This window comes from Stegastes partitus, unplaced genomic scaffold (assembly GCF_000690725.1).
Source record: "Stegastes partitus isolate 25-593 unplaced genomic scaffold, Stegastes_partitus-1.0.2 Scaffold926, whole genome shotgun sequence".
In the NCBI taxonomy this organism is placed as follows: domain Eukaryota; kingdom Metazoa; phylum Chordata; class Actinopteri; family Pomacentridae; genus Stegastes; species Stegastes partitus.
In genome coordinates, this window is record NW_007578657.1 from 259,035 (window position 1) to 279,976 (window position 20,942).

The following is a 20,942-nucleotide window of genomic DNA, read 5'->3' on the forward strand; positions in this document are numbered from 1 at the left end:
CCTGCCTTCACCCTGAGTCAGCTGGGATAGACTCTAGCCCCCCCTAGTGAGGATTAAGCGGTGTATACATGATGGATGGATGGATTGTGTACAAATCTGTACACGAGTGTACAGATTTGTCACACTAGAGGAGTTTATCATCGACATAGAAACGAGTACCACAGTGCCAAGTTGGAAAACAAACATTATTTAGGTATAAAAACGCTAACTAGGATGGTGAACACGGTAAACATTAATATTTGTCTTTAAGCAAAATGTATTTATTTAAGTCTATATGAGAACTACATGCCTCCGCCCTGCTACACCCGCTGCCATGCAATAAAAAGACGGCATCCGTTTGCCAGAGCAGCAGGTCTGTCTCTGTAGTGTCCATAGCTGCTGTGCTTGAAATGTTGCAGAACTGACGACATCCACGCTCAGGCAGGCGTTCTCCCCACAATGAGAAAATTATATGTAGATTACATGTAAATGGTTCTTTCAGCCTCCAAACCAAAACAGCAGCTGAGAGCTGAAAGTGACAACTATGATCTGAAAAGAAGCTGTCTGCAGAAAAATACGATTGGAATTTAAAAATAAATATCTAAAGCTAGTGATTGTAAAACATGTCAGGATAAAAGAAAAAGAAAAACATGAGAATGAAATAAAACAGGATGATGTTGAAGGTCAAACAGCTTTGCAAAATGAATTTCAGGTTTCAATGCAGCATTTTTAATGACTTTTTTTTTTTTGTGCTGCACTTTTATCAATAGTGGTTCAATGCCAGTATTTCTTTTTTTCATTGCAGGTTTCGTTTCCAATATCAAATGGTGTTTTTTAGTGTCAGAATGTGGCTCCATAGAAAACTGTCTTCACATTTTCAGAGTTTACAACCTGAGAAATGTCCAGTTACGGTGAGTCTCATCGACATACATGTGGAGGAGATGAGTTAAAACACGTGGACATCAAACATCTACAACAGCATGACTGTCTGTTCTAGATGCTGTTTCTAAACATAAAGGCCAGCGTTTCCTCTGCGGTCGCTACGAGCAGTCTCAGCAGTGCTGCACTGTCTCTTGTATTTTTTATTTTTTTTGTGTGTCCCTTCTTCTCTCCAGCCTGTGTAATGAGTACATTTGATGAATAACGCCAATGAGTTTACACCAAGCGAGCCATAAACGAAAGTAATGAAGTGAGACTGAATTCACACTGTGATAAAATGAAAAGCCTTGTGTTTTATGCAAGAGACACCCTCAGCACTTTTTTAACAGTCGGCTGAGGTCTGAAAGCAATGAGCAGTGTACACTAGCAAGAAAAAAAAACTTTTAACACACTAGCCATTTCACAACATTAAATAAGGTAAGGGCAGCATCGATACACATTTCTCAGCGTGCATGCAGCACTTTGGCTTCAGCAGCAGACCAGCGTCGGCCCGTATCAGACTTTCAAATCAGTCAGGGCACAGCTTTGAAGCCGCAGTGCTTCGTCCTCGCTCGCTGCACATTTGCACATTTATAAAAGTCTAGCAGCAAAGTCAGAGTAGCAGCACAACGTTGTGAAACTCTGTAGTTACATCTGCAATAAAAAGACCTGCAAAAGTATTTTACTGTAAAGCACCAAGTGGACGCCGGGCTGCTCACGTAGCATTAACGAGGTCGGCTTCAGTCAGAATCTGTTTTTTTTTCTGTTTGCTGCTAAAATCTGCTCCTTTATGTCTTTTATGTTGGATGCAACGTCATGCCTTGGTTTCATCCAGACACCATTACCGTCACATTCTGTTTTCAGGCTGGACTCACGCTCAGATCCATGACCCATATTGTGCCTCTTTTTTTTTTAGCAAGTGAATCAAAGTTTGTGTGTCTTTTAAGCCCAAAACACAAAGACGGTTTATTCCACCATAGGCTCTCTTTGCCAGACCATTCTGTAGGACATAATGGTCTGGCTGCACCGCTGTCAGTCTGCTATAAGGGGAAATAAAAGTTCTGTCTTGTTTCTATTCCTTTAAACCAATCACAGTTTGGTGTGGGTGGAACTTTACGGCTTTTATTTTACACCTACAAGTTTCCAGCAACCGCAAAGCACCACAAAAAGGATGATTTATACTGTTTAAGGAGCTTCTGATGATGATTAAAATTACAAACACTCCTTCATGCATGTCTTTAAACCTTCCGTCTAACTCTCAGACTTTAAGCACAGATCGTTCCTGAACTTTCAGTTATTTACTCATCCTTTAATTACTTCAGGCCTTGAACCCGGTCCCCGCGGCGGTCCGCTCTCAGTCCAAACCTGTGAAGCCCGGTACTTACAGTCCGTGGTGTTGTGCTGATGAAATGACTGAAACCCGCTGCGTCGCTCTAAGCCTGTTTGTTTGTTGTCCCTTAAGCACAGGAGCATCCAAGCTGTGTGTCTCAGTCTCTCTATTTTTATCCTCCTCTCTTTTCACTTTAGCTGTTCTGGACCATCAGCGGTCCAGGGACCTCTCCCTCCCCTCTGACCGTCACCGCCTTCTGGATGTGGATTTTTGTCTTATCCGGGCTCAGCCTCTTCTTCTGTTTGCCTCCGTCTCTTGTGCCTTCGCCTCCTTCCTGTGTTTGTTTGCTTTTCCTTATAATTGTTTAAGGTGTCTCGGCGGTGGAGAGGAGTTTGTGTGGCACCAGAAAGTTGTTCATCCAGAGTCACGTTCTTCATAAAACATCTACTGATCAGTTTGTCATCGATGGTTGCATGTTGGTCCAAAATGTCCACACGGCATTTAATAGCTGATTTGCAGGATGCACACATGGCTTCCTGTCTGTCTTTTAAGTGTGGTAAATGTTTTTCCTTTCTGAATTGAGGGTGTAAAGACAGAGGAAGCCCCCCGGAGAGAGCTTATCTAATCCACTGCATCATATGTTATGAAGATGATCATCTGTTCTCTGTGTAAAATCATATTAATATACAGATGCAAAAAAAATATTATTATTGTGATTTTTAGCATATTTGCCTCTGAAATGAAGCTGAAAACAAGCCTACACACTGTTAGATTTAACTAAAATGAAAACCTACAAAAGGCTGAATGAAGGTTTTGTTATATTTTGGGGGGAGTTTTTGGAAAATTTTAAATAACAACAAGAAAATTAAATAACAAGTAAGCCGCCCCCAACAATGGTGGGGCCAATAACCAAACCAATCCAAGGGGAAGGTGGTTTTTTTGTACTACTTTTGATCATTTAAAGCTTTTTTATATTATTTTAAATTGGATTTTTCCTTTAGAAATGTATAATTTTAACATTTATTTTATCTGAGCAGACTTATAGGCTCTTTTTTTATGGCTTGTGCATTAATAGATCCACAAGTGGGATGTTTGCCGTCGACTTTCTTTGAAGGGAAGCACAAAAAGTAAAACGAAAGCATCTCAGAAAAAGTCCGGTCCTGGTTTCGTTTGACTCTGATGCTTCAGCTGCACAGAGCAACAAAGGAACGGCCCTCATTGTGCAACAATCAAGATGAAATACGTGCCTGAGGCTCGGTGGTCGTCTTCCTCAGAGTTTAGTTTTTAGTCTGAGGTGTTGCTGCACTCGGTCTGTTTTTATCATGCAGACAAAATGCCTTCACTGTCTGCTGCTCAGACACGTTCACAACAAGGACGTGTTGTGGTGCAAATACCTCACTACAGTCATTTAGAGTTTAAAAGTCGCTCTGAAGTTGTTCATAAATTGAAAGTAAAATGACAATTACTAGCATAACCACATTCAAGCAGTCATGAGGAAGTGCCGCCTCTCTGTATTTTATTTTTTTTTTCCGCTCGCAGGGAAGTGAAACCCTTCTATTGCCACAGAGAAATAAATACTCTTGGTCATTAGCAGCTGCCTCGGCTTGTCACTCAGCAGAGCACAGAGGATTTTACTGCTGACAGCAAATCACTGGCGGGAGGAGAGTGCAATCAGCCTGGAGATGGGTTTCGGGGAGGACCTGAGGTGTCCACAGGCTCATGCGGCGGTCATGAGGCTGCTGGACTCGGAGCTGCACCTGATGGAGGTCATGAAGAAGTGGATGGGTCAGCGAGCCAAGAGCGAGAGGGAGTTCTCAGTGCAGCTGCACCACATGACTGCCATGGTGGAGAAACTGGACCGGCCTCAGCCCAGCGCGGGACAAGACCACATCAGTCAGCTGAACAAGGTGAGACGCTGCAGGTCACTCGGCATCCGGAGTCATCAGCACGAGTCACGAGTCCAGTGGAAGAAAACCACTGCAGGGTGCTTTATCTCAGTCATTCAGTTTATTTAAAATGTGTTTTAAAAGTTTAGTGGCGCTTATGAATGTTTGACAAACAGATTATCACAAATGAGGAAGGCGACAAACAGACTTCCCTCCAACCATGGGACAAAGGATTCTTTATGTTTTTATTTATTATCATTATTTCAGTGAGAAATGAAGTTAATTATGTGACAGAATCAGTCCTGTGAGGTCAGTTAGAAACACCTCCCTTATCACAAAAATATGTATTAACACATGACCTGCTACATGGATGGGAAATAATACAGTCATTTATTCTACACAAGCCTCCAGCTAGAGAGTCATCGTGTTCACAAAATGCCTCGTATGTGAATGACCCAAAGCATCTGAAACTTAAATCTATAAAACCAGATTTGTCCTCAGTTCCTTTAAGGTGCTGGTAACAGACCTAAACATTTCTTCCCTAGTTGCCTAATTATTGAAATGTTAAATACATTCCCAGTTCCTAATAAGAAAGCTCAGGCTGCTCAGTCCCCTCATCTGCATGGAGATGTGCTGATGACTGGATCTGCATGGATTGTGCAAAGTATTCACAACCATTGACCTGCACCGTGCTGCTGTAGTGCTGCTTGTAGGTGAGACGTCAGTTCGTTAAGCTCATTCCAACCCACTCGAAGCAGAGTTACGTGTTTGTAAAATGGAGGCTATTGAGGCCACAGTGACAAAATCCTGAAAAATAAGAATTTAATATTAGATTAGATTAGATTTGATTAGATTAGATAGAACTTTATTGATCCTTTGGTTGGGTACCTCAGGGAAATTGTTGAAATATCTCCATCTCTCTATTTAGGCACAATGCACTAAAATGTGAGGCGTTTTTAAAATAGCTTGGAGGCTCTATCCATGTTCATGACGGCCTGTTTTGGACTCTTGAGCTCACTTTTATCCAGTTTTGTTGCAAAGCAGACGTTTGTTTTCTCCACTGATGCATTGACATGACCTGTCCACCTTTTGCCTCCGTCTCTCAGTCGTGGGCGGTGTTGGTGTCGCAGACCGAGTCCCTCAGCCAGGTGATGAAAAAGCACTCTGAGGATCTACTGGACGGCCCCATCAGCAAACTGACACTGCTCATCAGAGACAAGCAGCAGCTTCGCAAGACCTACTCAGAGCAGTGGAACCTGCTGAGGCAGGAGCTCAACAAGGTAACACGGACAAAGATCACAGTGGCTCCAGTTCATTTCCCTGAGACTTAGATTAACCCGACTTGTTGTTTGTCGCATGTGTCCACAGCGTAGGCAGCAAAGTACACACTCCTCTACACACACTTCTATAATCGAACCAGAAGGCGGGTTGAACAACTCTGCACAGCCGTACCTCTGACCTTGACGAGCCCACTGCTTAAAACATATTGGTGGTTTTTTGATTGCTTTTTAAATGTCTTTGTGGTCGACGACGCGCTTCCTGTCAGCTACTGTACTGACGGAGCAAAAAAGTAGAACTGAACGATTCAAACGATTGGACGCAGGATGTTTTGTGCAACGTTTGATTTTTGATTTTTTTAATCTTGATGCCAAAACTTTGGGACTTCAAATGACACATCAAGCTGCACAGACTCGTGTTGTCCACAAGTATTTGCTGTGTTTAAGTTGAAAGCAAACATACAAAATGATTCTAGTCAGTCCACACATATGATCATCACAGGTAGAATATTTACGTGTACATTTGTGCTTGAAAATCTGATTTTTCTGACACGTGTCCTGCAGATGAAGACGGCAGCAGCTTTCTAAATAGACAGCAGTGTGATAAAATGAGGTTCAATAGACTGGAAAGAACGTGTGCAAATGCATTCTGATGTTATCAAAAAGTGGTGGCAGCCCCACGCTCTTTTTATTACCCAATTACATCAGGCAAATGGTGTGTTCCACATTGGTCTGAACGTCTGAACGCCTATCAGGCACTTTGCTGGTTTTGTGTGCGTCACCGTGCAGTCATACAGTAATTTATGTCACAACTGTCGGAGGGGTTTTGAAGTTTTGCGCCCAGCAGCACAACAAAGGTCAGATCATTTCCTCATGTTGCTCTGCTGTGAAACATAACAGGTCTGTTGTCCACTTCCTGAGTTGAGTAGCAAGTACGCCCACTGCAGCATCTTCACACCACACAAGTCACTCCAGGATCGACTGTCTCTGCTCTCTGTGTGTGTTTTTTTCTTTCATATATATGTGTGTATTTTCCACACAACAAGTTGTTCCGGTCTAGTTGCTGAGTTTACAGGAACTTCCTTTTAGTAACCAATTATAACTTTTCCGAGCTCACTAAAATAACCTGTGGGGGATTGATTTGAGGGTTTCTACTTTTTAATCTGTCTGATGTAAAGCTCAGGAGATACGGGGTGTGTTTTTATCCACGGCTGCACTAATCAATCAGCTTTATCTGTCGTCTGATGTCACGAGACAAATACCTTTTTGATGAATTTTAGATATCAGAGCCGAACTGCAGCTCCAACAGGATCAAACTTTATTCATATCATCAGCACCTCAGAGAAAAAGACACTGGCAACACATTTCAATTCTCCAGGACTTTAAAAATAGGACTAAGTTGTGGCCATTTCTCTCTTTGAGCCACAGAAAGAGACTCTTTCACATCCAGACTCTCTCCAAACTGAACTCTCAGAAAAAGTTAAGACACCAGTTACAAATGACTCAAAACTCCACCGGCGAGGACGGAGAGAAGAGAACACGCTACCCCTCTTTTAAAGTCACTAAATTGGCTGCCTATCCGTCGCCGTATTGATTTTAAAATTTCTTTAATTGCCTTTAAAGCCACTTAATGGTCTTGTTCCAGCTTGCTTGCCTGGCGCGCTGCCGAGCCGTGAACCACGACAGATCTTTAGCTCCTCTGCCTCCAGTCTTTTAGCTGCAGCTCTTTAGTTTTCATGCTTCGTTGGAGGAGCACGAAGAGGAGGACGATCCGAGAACAGAGGATGCAGGCCTTGGATCGGGATGATTTATGGCTCTTATGCATTTTATCTATTGCATTCATATCTTGCACTGTTCTTATTTAACTCCTCATCGATTGCTTTCAGGTGACCCAAACAGAGCTGGACAAGCTGAGGAGCAGCTACAGGCAGGCAGCCAGAGATGCAGCTCAAGCAAAGAGGAAGTACCAGGACAACAACAAAGGTGCCGATTCCTGGTATCACTTACAGAATCGGTTTCACACTGATGGAGCACTCTGGGTGTTGGTTTTTTTGAAACTTTCTTCCTGTGTTAAATTTGTATTTCCATCATGGCATCACTTGTATGTGTGTGTGTGCAGAAAAAGAGCGAGACAAGACCAAAGAGCGCTACGTGAAGGCCACGCTGAAGCTCTACGAGCTCCACAACGAGTACGTCCTGTCTGTGAGAGCCGCTCAGGTTTACCATCAGCACCACTACAGCCAGATCCAGCCGGCACTGCTCAGCGCTCTGCAGACTCTGCAGCAGGAGATGGTGCTCGTCCTGTAAGTGTGTGTGTGTGTGTGGGTGTGTGTGTGTGTGTGTGTGTGCATGTGTGTGTGTGTGTGTGTGTGCGCGTATTTGAAGGACAGAAAGGAAATGAGAGAAACGTTAAGACTGACAAGAAACTGTCTCCTGCACACGGCGCTGATGTTTACTGGTGCATGTCTGTAAATTGTGTTGACATCTGATTTCTATTTCCACGCAGTGAGAAGCTGCCCTGGGTGACACGTAATTTAATCGTGCCACAATATAAATGTGGAAGAATTTTACATCTTCATATCTCAAAATTACTTCCATTTTTTTTTTTTTTCCCACAAGCTGGGGCAAACAAACCTTTTTTTTTTTTTTTCTAGCCGCCATATGTTTAATTATCACATCCTCTGTGCAAAATCATTTCCACAGACTTGACACTGACCTGAGCGGAGGCATCCTAACTCCACGTTTAGTGTTTATTTTCCAGCAGCTTTATGTTAATAATGTTTAGTCAGGTGATTGAGAGCAGCATCTGAGTTTTCATAGTTGCTGCTTTCAGAAAAGTCTGCAAATCAAAAGTCAAGGAAAGGAAACAAGAACGCGGGTGACGTGAATTCGGGAGGTGTCGACATTAAAAGTTACAGGAGTTTGCAAAACAGGCCTGAGCTTGCAGCATCATTAAATCCCAAACAAGAAATTACAACACAAATCTGACGTAAAAACGAAAACGTTGTGATGAAGTGCTGCACTCACAGGAGATTTTCATCACGCAGACGTAGTACGAGGCAACCAATCAATCTGGAGAAGGATGTGTTGAGGAAATTTTCTATGATCTACATAAAGTCCAGTAGTCCGAGTTGTCTTGTTTTATTCAAAGCTTTGAAGGTACAGGTCATACAGAATGCAAGCAGTCTGCAGGAGAGTACACATGAATGCAGGCAGCGTGGTATTCTTATACATGTACAGGCGTGGTCTTTACTCCAACGGTAGTCGAACAATCCCATGCTGGAAAACAACAGATGGGTGCACAGGCATTTTCAGACATTAGAAGACTAAACACGCAGGATCAGGCATCAAAAGTCTAAACACATGGGATGCACAACTTCTTCTTCCCATGTACAGCCACTAGTGTTTACCTGGATGTTATGGGAACACATGTTGGGCCTGTAACCTTTCCACTCAGCTTTAATGAAACTTAGAGAAACTTACTTTGACATTCCTCATGCAGATGCAGTATTTTACCATTACAGATGTGACTCCCAAGAACAAAGCAGTAATGTGATGTATATGTGGTTTGGATTCAGCTCAAACATGTTTCCTTCTGTTTTCATCCCTCCTGACCCCCGATCCAGAAAGGAGATCCTGCAGGAGTATTTCGACATCTCCACCCTGATCCATCACGAGGTGACGCAGATCCACAGGGAGATGTCGTCGGCCTTAACGGCCATCGATCCTCACAGAGAGTACGAGAGCTTCATCCATCAGAACAGGTAGACGCAAACTTCTCCCCTCGACAATCACGAAAGCTTCCCCCCCCCGCAGAGCAAATGATGGGCCGTGTGCTTGTGATTGTAGTTCTGTGGGGGAGAATCCTGCTTGTGCCGACTTCGACTGCAGCCTCCTGGAGGACGCCGAGCAGCTCCGTCCCCGAGAGATCGAACTGAACGACCTCACGCTTGAGAAAATCCAGCACAAGTGAGAGCAAACAATGCAGCCTCGTTCAGATGACAACACTCGGTTCAGCTACTTCCTTTTCCTCGGCCTCCGCTGTTCTCTCCAGTTTCCCGCTGACCGTTTTGCATCAGCTACTTCCTCTGCTCACATCATTTCTTCTTCCACCAGGCTGACTGCCACAGAGGAGGAGCTGCTGGACCTGGCTCGCACTCTGAGCTCTCAGCAGGCTTCAGTCGAACACCTGGAGCTGGAGCTGGAAGAGGAGCAGGAAGGTGTCAAAAAGGGCCAGAGGTGAGCAGACCGGTGCTGAATTCAGAGGTCAGGCAGGCGGGTTCAGCAATAATAACACACAGGCCTACGGTGGCTGTGAAGACAAATGACTACAGTTTGCCTCTGCAGGCAGTCCCTCCCTCCCATCGGGACACTTCGGTGTGCTGTTGGCTGTGCAACAACTAATAACCAGCGTGGTCTCGGGGGGCAGTAAGTGCCTTATGAATTATAATACAGCAAACGGTCCGAGTTATGGAGCTCGATCTCCTCATTTGTCTTGGTTGATGAGGCTGTCTGAAGGTGTTAGAGGTTTACGGTCCCGCGGGAACGATCGAGTCGTTACCGAGCTCCTGAAGGACGGAAACAACGTGTTTATTTCTAAAAAAGTTGATGGTTGCTGAGGGCAGCTGGGAGCACATATGGCGGCGGCGGCGGCGCTGGGAGGTGAGTGGAGGTCACGCTGCCCTTCGGTGTGCATGTTGAAGAAACATTTTGCAAATTAACAGTGAAAAGCTTTATTAGGTTGACCTCCTGGAGCTCAGATCTGTGCACCCGAGGAGATGTCCGACTTTCGTGGTTCCGTCTCGCCCATGACTTTGTCAAAGGTTTTTGAATACTTCCTTCAGAATGACTCAGTAAAAACAGGCTCAGCTGATCAGTTCGTTGTGTTTTTTTTTTTTTTAATCATTTAGTGTGAAGTAGTGAGAGCGCCAAATTACAAAAATACATCAATAAAAGAATAATAAAATAAAAGTGGGAAAAAAGAAGAATAAATAAAATAAAAAATAAATGATGTGGCAACACAAAGCAATATTAATCAAAAATGAATCAAAAGAAAAGGCTAATGAAGTAGATATATAGAGACAAATAAATAAATAAAATAATAATGATAATAATAATAAGAAGAAGAAGAAGAAGAATTTGTTTATTTTAACTTATTTATTTTTAAATGTAATTATTTTATTTTTTAATGAATTTATTTATTTATTATTAATTTTTTTTACAATTCTTTTTTTCATTTTCATTTTTATTTATTTTTTATAATGTCACTTTAAAAGCAAAGGAAATATTTTTTAAAAATTAAAAATAAATAAAATACATAAATACATAAAAATGTTATTTTTTATTATATATTTATTTGTCTTTATATTTCTACTTTTATTAGCCTTTTCTTTTATGGATTCATTTTTGATTAGTATTGATTTAAATTGCCACATTATTCATTTTGTATTTTATTTATTCTTCTTTTTATTTCCACTTTTATTTTATCATCCTTTTATTGATTTATTTTTTGTAATTTGGCGCTTTCACTACTCCACAATTCAGTCTGTAAAATAATAATAATAATAATAATTTTTATTTATAAGCATCTTTCAAAAAACTCAAGGACACCATTTAAAACAGAAGTTTCTCAGTCAGATGAATGAAAGTCAAAGTGAGTGGGCTTTTTTCAATCTGACATGATTTGAAAATTACCAGAGAGTCAAAGTTTTGGATGTCAGATGGAAGAGAGGTCTAGAGGCTGAAGGCTCTGGACCTTGTGGTGGTCACTGGGGCAGGAGGGATGGTGGGGCTAAAGGAGGAAGAGGATCTGAAGTGGAGGAGTTCAGTGAGGGACAGAGGTTATGGAGGGCCTTGAAGGTTAGGAGGAGGGTTTTAAAGACAACGCGGTGTGTGATTGGGAGCCAGTGAAGAACCAGAGTGATGTGGTGGATAGATGGTGTTCTTGTGATGATCCGGGCTGCAGCTTTCTGAACCAGCTGGAGTTTATGGAGGGACTTGAGGGGGAGACCAGAGAGAAGAGAGCTGCGATACATCCAGGCGGGCCAGAGAGTGGACCAGGATGCTGACAGGGCTGAGGGCGGGTCGGAGGCGGTTTCGAAGATGGAAGTATGCAGACCGAGTGATGTTACTGATGTGGGTTTGGACTGACAGACAGGACGACACCCAGACTCTTGACCAGAGGGGAGCTGATGATGGTAATGATGAAACTGCTTCTGTGACAGTGGATTTGGAGCTGATGAACTTCAGTTTTGTTGCTAAAATTGTCAGAATAGTGAAAATTCCAACAGTCCGAAGCCCAAATATGTTCAGTTTACAAAGAAGTGCTGCAAATCCTCACATTTTAGAGGCTGACACTAGAGGAGGTTTGTCTTTTTTGCTGGAGAAATGCCTTAAATATGTTATTTCTTATCAGTCACTTATATGTTTGAGCTCAAATGAAAGCATTCCAGAGTAAGTGACCCAGTGGGTGAATACTGGACCGTCTGTATCTGTGACTATAGTGTTTGTACTCGTGGGAACTTGCAGATGCACTCTGGGAGGTCGGGGTGTCACTGGGGCTCCAGCAGCACATTTCTTCAGCAGCAGCTTTCTAACAGGTTGATCCAGCCCTGCTGCTCCGCTCAGGTCTGCTTAATTAAGCTCAAAGACCTCTACAGTGAACGCTCCTTTTATCTTTGAAGCTCCGTTTCACCTCACTCGCAGGACTCTCGGGTCATTAGAGGTTTTATAGGTCCTACATGCACATTATCCAGACAAAGGCTGACTAAGCTGTTGTCGGAGAAGCCTTCTTATTGACTGCATTAATCAATGGGAGGAATCTGCAGAGCAGCAGAAACAGACGTTGTATCGATGTCTATGTGCTTTTGTCCCGTTTATTTGTGTCACTTGTGTTGTTTCATTGACGCGCTGCCCCTCTGCTTTGCTCAGAGTCTACATGTTCAGCAAGAGACATGCGATGGAGGAGTGCCGGCAGCAGGTCGCCCTGTCTCAGGGCATCCGAGCCAAGCTGGAGGCTCAGAGGCTTCTCCTGAAGGCCAAGCTGGACGAGCTGGGCTCCAGAGAACCTCCCTCTGCTCTGAAGCTGGACCCTGACTCTGTTTCACTTTCGTCCAGCACAAACAACGTATGTTTTCTCTGACGGAGGCTTTCCATGCTTTGTCGTTCATTAGTTCCTCATGTAACTGAAACTCGACCAGGTGGGAGCACAGGTTGTGTGTTTGCATGTGACCTCTGAAGGCAAGTCATGGTGTTGAGTTTAAATTCACAGAACCAGTCGTTCTCTCTGTGTTTCATCTAAACTTATGCACACAGACTGACTTCTTGTTGCACCAGATGTAGGACAAAGTCACTGTTTTGGAAGAAAGTTTGGGCATTTAAGTCCCTCATCAGTGAGTTTTAATCTCCTAAACTTAGTATTTTGGATCCTAAACAAGTCATTATATTAGAATTATCAGGCTAACTTTAAAGCTACTTACTGCATCATTACGTGTTTTTGGAGTTTCCTGTTTATGCTAACATGAACACATCCAACTGAAGAACAGAAGTAACACTGACCTCAGCTTCACCTAAACGTCTCATTGTGCAACCTCAAACGTTGAACAAAGTCGGAAGATATTGCATCTCTGTTCTGACTTCGATTTGCATATTGTTGTTTCCCCTTTTTTTTTTTTGTTGTTGTTGTTTGAATCTTTAGATCCAAATATGATAATATTGGGTATCACCTTCGCCTTCTGCTCACAAGCACGATTGGCTGCTGGCGCTCTGATTCAAAGCCAAGTTAGCAGCAGAGCGCCGCGCGGAGCTGCCAGCATGGGAGCAGTCTTGTTTAATTTGTGGTTTTCGTGACTTGAAACTCGCTCATATCTGCTCCTAATATTGCAGCCATTGTTGCAGGAAATCAGCCTTTATGATGAAGGGACAACAATACTCGACATACTAACTAGATACAGAATAAAATAATGTGCTTTTTAATGTTTGCTTTTATTTTGATGGCGAGTCTTTGCATCTCAGTTTAATCCTCATATTGGTCCCATGCGGTGAAAATCCATTTGTGTTTAGTTTTGCAGCTGTTGTAAAATATAAGCGGTTAAGATATAAAGACACTTGCTTCCCAACCCTCCTCCCACCACTAAACAGCCTCCCAGTATCCAGTCAGAACCCAGGCGCTGTATAACACCTAACTAACCAGCAGTCGTCCAGCTCAAACAGTCATTAAGAGCTCCGACATGAAGACGTAAAGGCGCTCCGTGAGAACACAAGACACTTTGATTAATTTGCTGAAAAGGGGGGCACAGTATGGGAGCTTTAATGAAGAGCTGGAACAGGCTGATACTGTCAGTCAGCGAGGAATAAGATGTTTTAAAGCTGCCGGAGGGGAAAAATGAGAGGCGTGTATGTTATGGAGGACACCTGGACATCTCCTTCATTGAATCTTAACTGACCAACCTCATGTGCTTTTGGTCTTTTTTTTTTTTATTTCCAGGAGCACTTTCCATCCAAACTGGTCATGGACGGCATCAAAAATCTGTTCAAACCCAAATCTGAGGTGAGTTGTTCACTCAGTTGCAATCAGCGGAAAATAAATACGCAGCAAACAATGGCAGATGGAGAACTAGTAGTCAAACTGTAAAAGGAAGAAGACTTTCCAAATGGAATAAATTTAGTTCCAGCTGAAGGACACTTCCCCTCTTCACTCTCTGACCTCCCTGCTCTTCACTTCTGCCGCAGTGCCTGTTGTCGTGCACGCAGACCTCTTACCGCACAGCAAACAATAAATCATGCTCTGGAGGAAGCGGCAGAGTTATAAAGTCTAACCTCTGCGTGGTGGAGCGCTCTCATGCACAGGATCTTTTTCTTTTGGGGTCTCGTGCTCCTGCAGCATCGTGGGACTTATCGAGGTCAGCTTTGTCGGTCGCGTCACCACTCGCAAAATTCTGCCTGACCTCAAACCAAGTTTGCTTCTCAGGCAACCAGTTTACATTTAATCGCTTAATCATTGCTGACAGACAGAAGCGCACAGGGAGCCGTGACCCAGCTGCATACTAAGTCTCAATAGGAAAGGCCCGGTGCCGTCAGGATTACAGTGTTTAAACTGTCAGAAACATAAAAATGACTGTGTGCGAGCTCCACAGCATCCTCCTGAGCAAGTCATATTTAAATGTCTATAATGTGCTGAACTTCAAGTCTTAATTATTTGCTATTTTTACGTGAACTACTTCTCCCTCTCTCACTCCCAGCCCCGCGGTACCCTGGAGGCATGAAGGGTGGTGTGGTTAGACTTTAAAGTTTTACAGTCTCTTCTTTGAAGTATCTCCGTTTAATCTCTGCAGAATCACCCCCAAAATCCAGCCTCTCATCACCTCTTATTGTTTCATTATTCGTGCCGGCTTTAAAGATCCTGCGTTTCTCTCTTCCTGCCTCCAGGTGCTTCCGGTTCTGACCCAGGTGCAGGACGTGGACCGTCCTCTGGGGCAGCAGGACTGGTACCACGGAGCCATTCCCAGACTGGAGGTCCAGCAGCTGCTGAAGAACAACGGAGACTTCTTGGTGAGGAAGAGTCAGGAGAAGCACGGCTATGTGCTGTCGGTGCAGTGGGACGGATCCTGCAAGCACTTCCTTGTTCAGAACACAGATGTGAGTGAATCTGCCTCATGGAGAACAGGATGCTTTTGTAAATAACATTATGCACGAGTGCATTTCACATTCTTACATCATTCATTTCCCTGTGAGCGTTTCTTCAGTGTTTTTGAATATGCAAGTTTTCATCAAGGCCAATAATGCTAAAAAAAACAACAGAATATGTAATGTATCTTACAGTTTGTTTAATAGGTCAATAGTGCACATGATTGAATCAGTTCACATCTGTAAATGCTCTTGTGGGTGTGTCAGTAGAATGTGTACCGTCTGGATGGAGAAGGCTTCAGCAGCATCCCACTGCTGATTCAGCATCTGCTGTCGTCACAGCAACACGTCACCAAGAGGTGCGACATCGTGCTGAAGAAACCTGTGCTGAAGGTAATGCAGTGACGCAGACCGGAATCTGGAGTCTCCATGTTCTCCCTGGGCAGCTTGGGTTCTCTCCGGGTTCTCCGGCTTCCTCCCACACAGTCCAGAAACATGCTGAGGTTAATTGGTGATTCTAAATTGTGTGTAGGTGTGAATGTGAGTGTGCTTGGTTGTCTGTCTCTAAGTGTAGCCCTGTGATAGACTGGTTACCTGTCCAGGTGAACCTGCCTTCACCCTGAGTCAGCTGGGATAGACTCCAGCCCCCCATGACCCTCATGAGGATTAAGCGATGTATAGATAATGGATGGATGGATGTTAATCCACATCTGCATGGCCCAGAACATTTGAACTGGTCATTAAAGCACTGATGGAGTGGACCATGTAACCTTCCAACTCTCTCGACGCTCCTTTTCTCTTGTCCGTCGCTGCTCTCACAGTTTATAAAAGCACCACCATGTGTGTCTTATGGTTTGTTTTCATTCCCATCAGGACAAGTGGGTCCTGGACCACGACGATATTGTCTTGGGACACTTCATTGGACGGGTGAGTAAACTAGACGTCTGTTCAAAGAAAAGAAAAGCAAATTTAAGGTATTTTTTTTATCACGCCACTGCTTTATGGTTCCATAATGGCTGCAAGAGAAAAACCTTGAAAAATTATTAGAATGTAAGCGATGGAGCAGTTATTGTATCGAGCAAAAGCGTATTTGAAAATCCAGCTGAAGTTATCTTCTACAAGTCATTTTAGTCGGAACCTTTCGTTGAGCTGAGCAACTCGATGGTGAGGATGATGAGGATGATGAGGATGATGATATGATGATATGTAATTCAGACTATATCAGCTACAGCGGACCTCAGGAGATGATGTCCACACAGAGGGAAGAGTGTAGACTGAGTTCTGCATCACTTACTGAAATTGCTGAAAGGGAAGCATCTCCACGGTAGCTGTGTAAAAATGAGAACCTATCTGCTAAATTGAGCTTTCCTGCTGATTTGTACCTAAACTTCACACATTTTTAAAGACCACCGAGCAGCTGCAGCTTCCGTTGAAACCCTTAAAGGTGTTTATAATTTATGACCGTGCTCATTATCGTGATGAAATCGTGTACGTTTGACTCAGTTCATTAAGGAAACCGTTAGCCAGGTCAAGCGCTGGCATTTCTTTAAACCTTTCGGTGCCGGGCTTGACGTCTACTCTGCTTTATTAAAGGAGAGAAAATTCCAGCTGATGGTGTTGGTGTTGGCACTTCACAGGGTAACTTCGGAGAGGTGTACAGCGGTCACCTGCGCTCTGATAACACTCCTGTAGCTGTGAAATCCTGCAAAGAGAACCTGGCCCCGGAGCACAAGAATAAGTTCCTGATGGAAGCCAGGTTGGTGCAGACACACACACACACACCTACACACACACACACACACGCACCTACACACACACACACACACACACACGTTGCTGTAAATCCTCTCCTTTGCTGCCGTCCAGGATCCTGAAGCATTACAACCATCCTAACATAGTGAAGCTGATTGGAGTTTGCACACAGAAGCAGCCCATTTACATCATCATGGAGCTGGTCCAAGGTAAATACGACCCCGTTTGACACCATCTTTACATGTTTTCATTCATTTAGCTTTAGAGATTTGTTCTACTGTTATTGCTACCCATCTTTGCTCTTCCATCATACATGTATATATATATATGTGTGTGTGTGTCTCCAAATATTTCAAGGTGGTGATTTTCTGTCCTTCCTGCGTCATGAGGGTCACAGTCTGAAGCCGAAGACGTTGGTCAAAATGACAGAAAACGTAGCGTCTGGTATGGAGTACCTGGCGAGCAAGAAGTGTATCCACAGGTTGGTCGGTCGGCCCATCGGTGTTTGTGTTTTCTTCTTTTAAGGGACTATTTACAGTGTTTGTTTTTTGGTCTGATCATTAAATCAGGCTCCGGTATCGTTGTGGCTTTATATAACTTAGATCAGAGACACAGCAGCAGGGATCCTAAACAGACACTTACCTTAATAAACACATGAGATCGTTAAATCTTGCAAAGTTAGAGCCACATATTTTGTTAAAACAGGAATAACCCTTATTGCACTGCAGCGCTGGATAAGTTCATCAATGTGAGCTTTAAAAAGATGCAGTTTATTTAAGAAAAACAAGCAAATAAAATAAACTAAAAAAAAACACTTTGTGTCGTAGATCTAAAGCCACACATAAAACCCAGCAGGGTGACGTCTCAGACAGATGATTATTCCAGTGAAAGCTGATTAGCTGCATATTAAAACATGTTCATTTTGCACACGGCGTGTTGTGTCGTTTCCACCTAGAAAACTAAAGCGGTACAAGCTGCAGAGAGGCAGATGGACCTCTAAGCCTTTACGGTACAAAACATCACTCATTTCCTCAGCTTTCACTTCACCTAACTGTTAATTGCACTTTCCCTGCAGCACTTCCCCATATGTTGGTGCAGCAGTGAAACGATGGAGTAGAGAAAAAAAACAGAAAGAAAAGTTTCCTTAAATAAAAGCCAGAAACATGCTTTTCTGGCTGCTCAACGTTTTTTCACTTACTTTAATGAAGAAGACAGCTGTGACTTCAACTGTGCGCTGCATGACAATATGGAGGCGGTCCGAAGAAGCTTATGTTAGAGCAATGCACCTTTTATTTAACATAATGAAACTCAAAATGGACCAGAGCTGATCGAGAACCATCATATATCTAGTTATTTTCTTTCTACAACAAAGAAAAATGGACCAAAAATAATCAAAGATGCAGACTACAGAAGCTGCATTTCAGGTATTAATGCACAGATTATTCACAGTTTTGCTCCACAGAAAGCTGCTTCTCCATACTTCTCTATTCTAACTGTTGCTGGATTTAATGCTGTTGTGTTCGACGGCTTAAAGCAGCAGCTGAATATATGAGAGAGTCAACTTAATATGGTGCTAAACCATTCAGAGCCTTATAAACTCTTTTACGCTTGTGATAAATGATTTTTCAAAAAAAAAAAATCTGCCGTAAAAAGCGACAGGGAGCCAACGCGAGGATGCCGAGATAGGTGTGATGAGATCTTTCTGAGCATATTTCACACGCCAAGAGGAAAACTGGCTCACAACTCTGACTGTAGCTACACAAACACAGCCTCAGAAGACCTGGAGCTGCTTAGAAAGATCAAACACGGGGGTTTTTTGCATGTAGCCTACAAACAAAACGTCTTTCTTTTAAAGCTCGTGTTAAAATAAATCTGAGATCCAAAAATATTGAACCTATTTATAGTGAAGATTCTGCGGAAAACAGCCTGAAATTGGAAACTGCGTGCGACGTTTTTGTGGCGTTTTCGGGGCGAATCTTTGAGTGAGTCATCAGTGAGGGGTTGTGGGAGCTCTTGGAGGAGGAGGAGGAGGAGGAGGTGGTGACATCCGGCTCATTACAGGGATGTTGTACGATTTGCCCAGCGGGTCAGATCGGAGCAGTCTGCCGGTGCAGCCTGTATGTCAAACTGCACTCAAACGCAACACCAGAGACATGACAAGGACGCCTGTTTCTTCACTCCAGTTAGTGCTGTCTGTTCTCTGGCTGGGTCTTTTTTTTTCATCATACAGAGCTGCCTGCTTCTGTGTCTCCTCTGTTTCCATTTTTTATCAGCCTCTTACATCTCTCTCCATCTGTCTTGTCTTTTTTTTTTTTTCTTTTTAAGGGACCTTGCAGCCAGAAACTGTCTGGTCGCAGAGCACAATGTGGTGAAGATCAGTGACTTCGGGATGTCCCGTCAGCAGGACGACGGCGTCTACTCAGCAGAAGGTGGCCTCAGACAGATTCCTGTCAAATGGACGGCACCTGAAGCCTTGAACTACGGTACGACGCCGGTGGATCTGCTGTGTTGTCACAGCCGCAATCACTCCTCCTCTTCACTCTGCCAGTAACCTGACAAAGAGCTGCGTCTGAGCCTTTGCTAATGCTGCCCCCTGCTGGTTTTTTTTCCAGGCCGTTATACCACAGAGAGTGATGTCTGGAGCTTTGGTGTCTTGCTGTGGGAAACCTTCTCCATGGGGATGCCACCCTACACGAGCATGAACAACCAGCAGACCAGAGACGAGGTGGAGAAAGGTAAAGGTGCTGAGGGGTCACTGGGGGGACGTCCTGACGCTGAAGCCTTTTTTTCTGGATTTCACATGAATCAGAAAACATGTGAGCTGAAGCTGTGCTGTGTTTCAGGATACCGTATGCCGGCTCCACACAGCTGCCCCGTGGAGGTCTCCAAGATCATGAGCAGCTGCTGGCAGTACGAACCCAAAAACAGGCCGTCTTTTAAGAAACTTCGGGCAGAACTCAGCACCATATACAACAAAATCACATAATGCAGGACGGTTAACACGCAGCTCTGGAGGTTGTTTGTTGTTCGTATTCTTGTCCTCCTGAACAGATGTTGAAAACCCGGCATGAACACTGAAGCAAAGCATCAACAGCAAACAGAAAAAAACAGCATATGTGATATTTATTTTTAGATTTCTTGTGAATGAACTTGGAGGTGGCTGCAGGGTGGTGCAGTGGTTAGCACTGTTGCCTCGCAGCAAGAAGGTTGCCGGTTCGCGTCCCTTTCTGCGTGGAGTCTCCATGTTCTCCCCGTGCAGCGTGGGTTCTCTCCGGGTTCTCCGGCTTCCTCCCACACAGTCCAAGAACATGTTGAGGTTAATTGGTGATTCTAGATTGTCTGTAGGTGTGAATGTGAGTGTGCTTGGTTGTCTGTCTGTCTCTAAGTGTAGCCCTGTGATAGACTGGTTACCTGTCCAGGGTGTCCCCTGCCTTCGCCCTAAGTCGGCTGGGATGGGCTCCAGCGTCCCTAGTGAGGATTGAACGGTGTATAGATAATGGATGGATGGAACTTGGAGGTGGTGTTCTGTGGACTTCTGTGAGCAGGCCAGCTGATGGCAGCACTCCTTCAAGGAGCTGCTCCTCAACTCTTTAACATCACACGTGTCCTTTCACTAAGACTTGTAAATATGTTTTCAGTTTTGTTTCCCATTCCTGTACCTCTGAAATTTACAAAAATACTCAAGAGTTTACGTCAGAGTTTCATTAAAACTCCCAAAACACCCAACTGTTGCTGCTTTTTGTGACACAATCTTGTTTTTTCTGCCTCTTTACCTTCATTTAACCCCTGAAGCTTTCGGCTACTCTTTACGGTTTTAGCTGAAACAGAAAGCACACTCTTTAACAAGCCAAAACAAACAGCCTTGGGCTCCACGGACACTGAGGAGAGTTTTGGAATACAATAAGTCACTTTATCCATATTACTAAACCAGAGCGAACTGAAAACCTGAAAAGCCAGCGACGCTGATATTCAGGTGTAAAACACTGCAGGACTGGAGCTGCAGTCATTTCAGTCATGTGGAACCCGTCGGCCTCTTCGCCGAATCTGTCAAAACTGTGCAGCTTTCTAAAAATGGCAGCGGGCTGCATTTGAATAACAGAGGTCTCGGCGCAGCCACCTCCAGGCTGGAAAACACCAGCAGCAATTAGCAGCTGGTTTTACAGACTTCAACTTGAA

At 43.8% G+C, this 20,942-nt stretch overlaps 1 protein-coding gene across 1 annotated transcript; it reads left to right on the top strand.

Moving 5' to 3' along the window:
• Positions 1-3,835: 3,835 nt before the first annotated feature.
• Positions 3,836-19,919, top strand: fes (FES proto-oncogene, tyrosine kinase). Its single transcript, XM_008293966.1, has 18 exons — positions 3,836-4,134; positions 5,220-5,393; positions 7,277-7,373; positions 7,510-7,693; positions 9,017-9,154; positions 9,240-9,359; positions 9,507-9,629; positions 12,321-12,516; positions 13,876-13,938; positions 14,817-15,026; positions 15,285-15,407; positions 15,888-15,941; positions 16,652-16,770; positions 16,881-16,975; positions 17,124-17,247; positions 19,092-19,249; positions 19,379-19,501; positions 19,610-19,919. Exons 1-18 carry the CDS (start codon positions 3,910-3,912, stop codon positions 19,750-19,752), a joined length of 2,469 nt encoding a protein of 822 aa, XP_008292188.1. The 5' UTR covers positions 3,836-3,909; the 3' UTR covers positions 19,753-19,919.
• Positions 19,920-20,942: the final 1,023 nt, after the last annotated feature.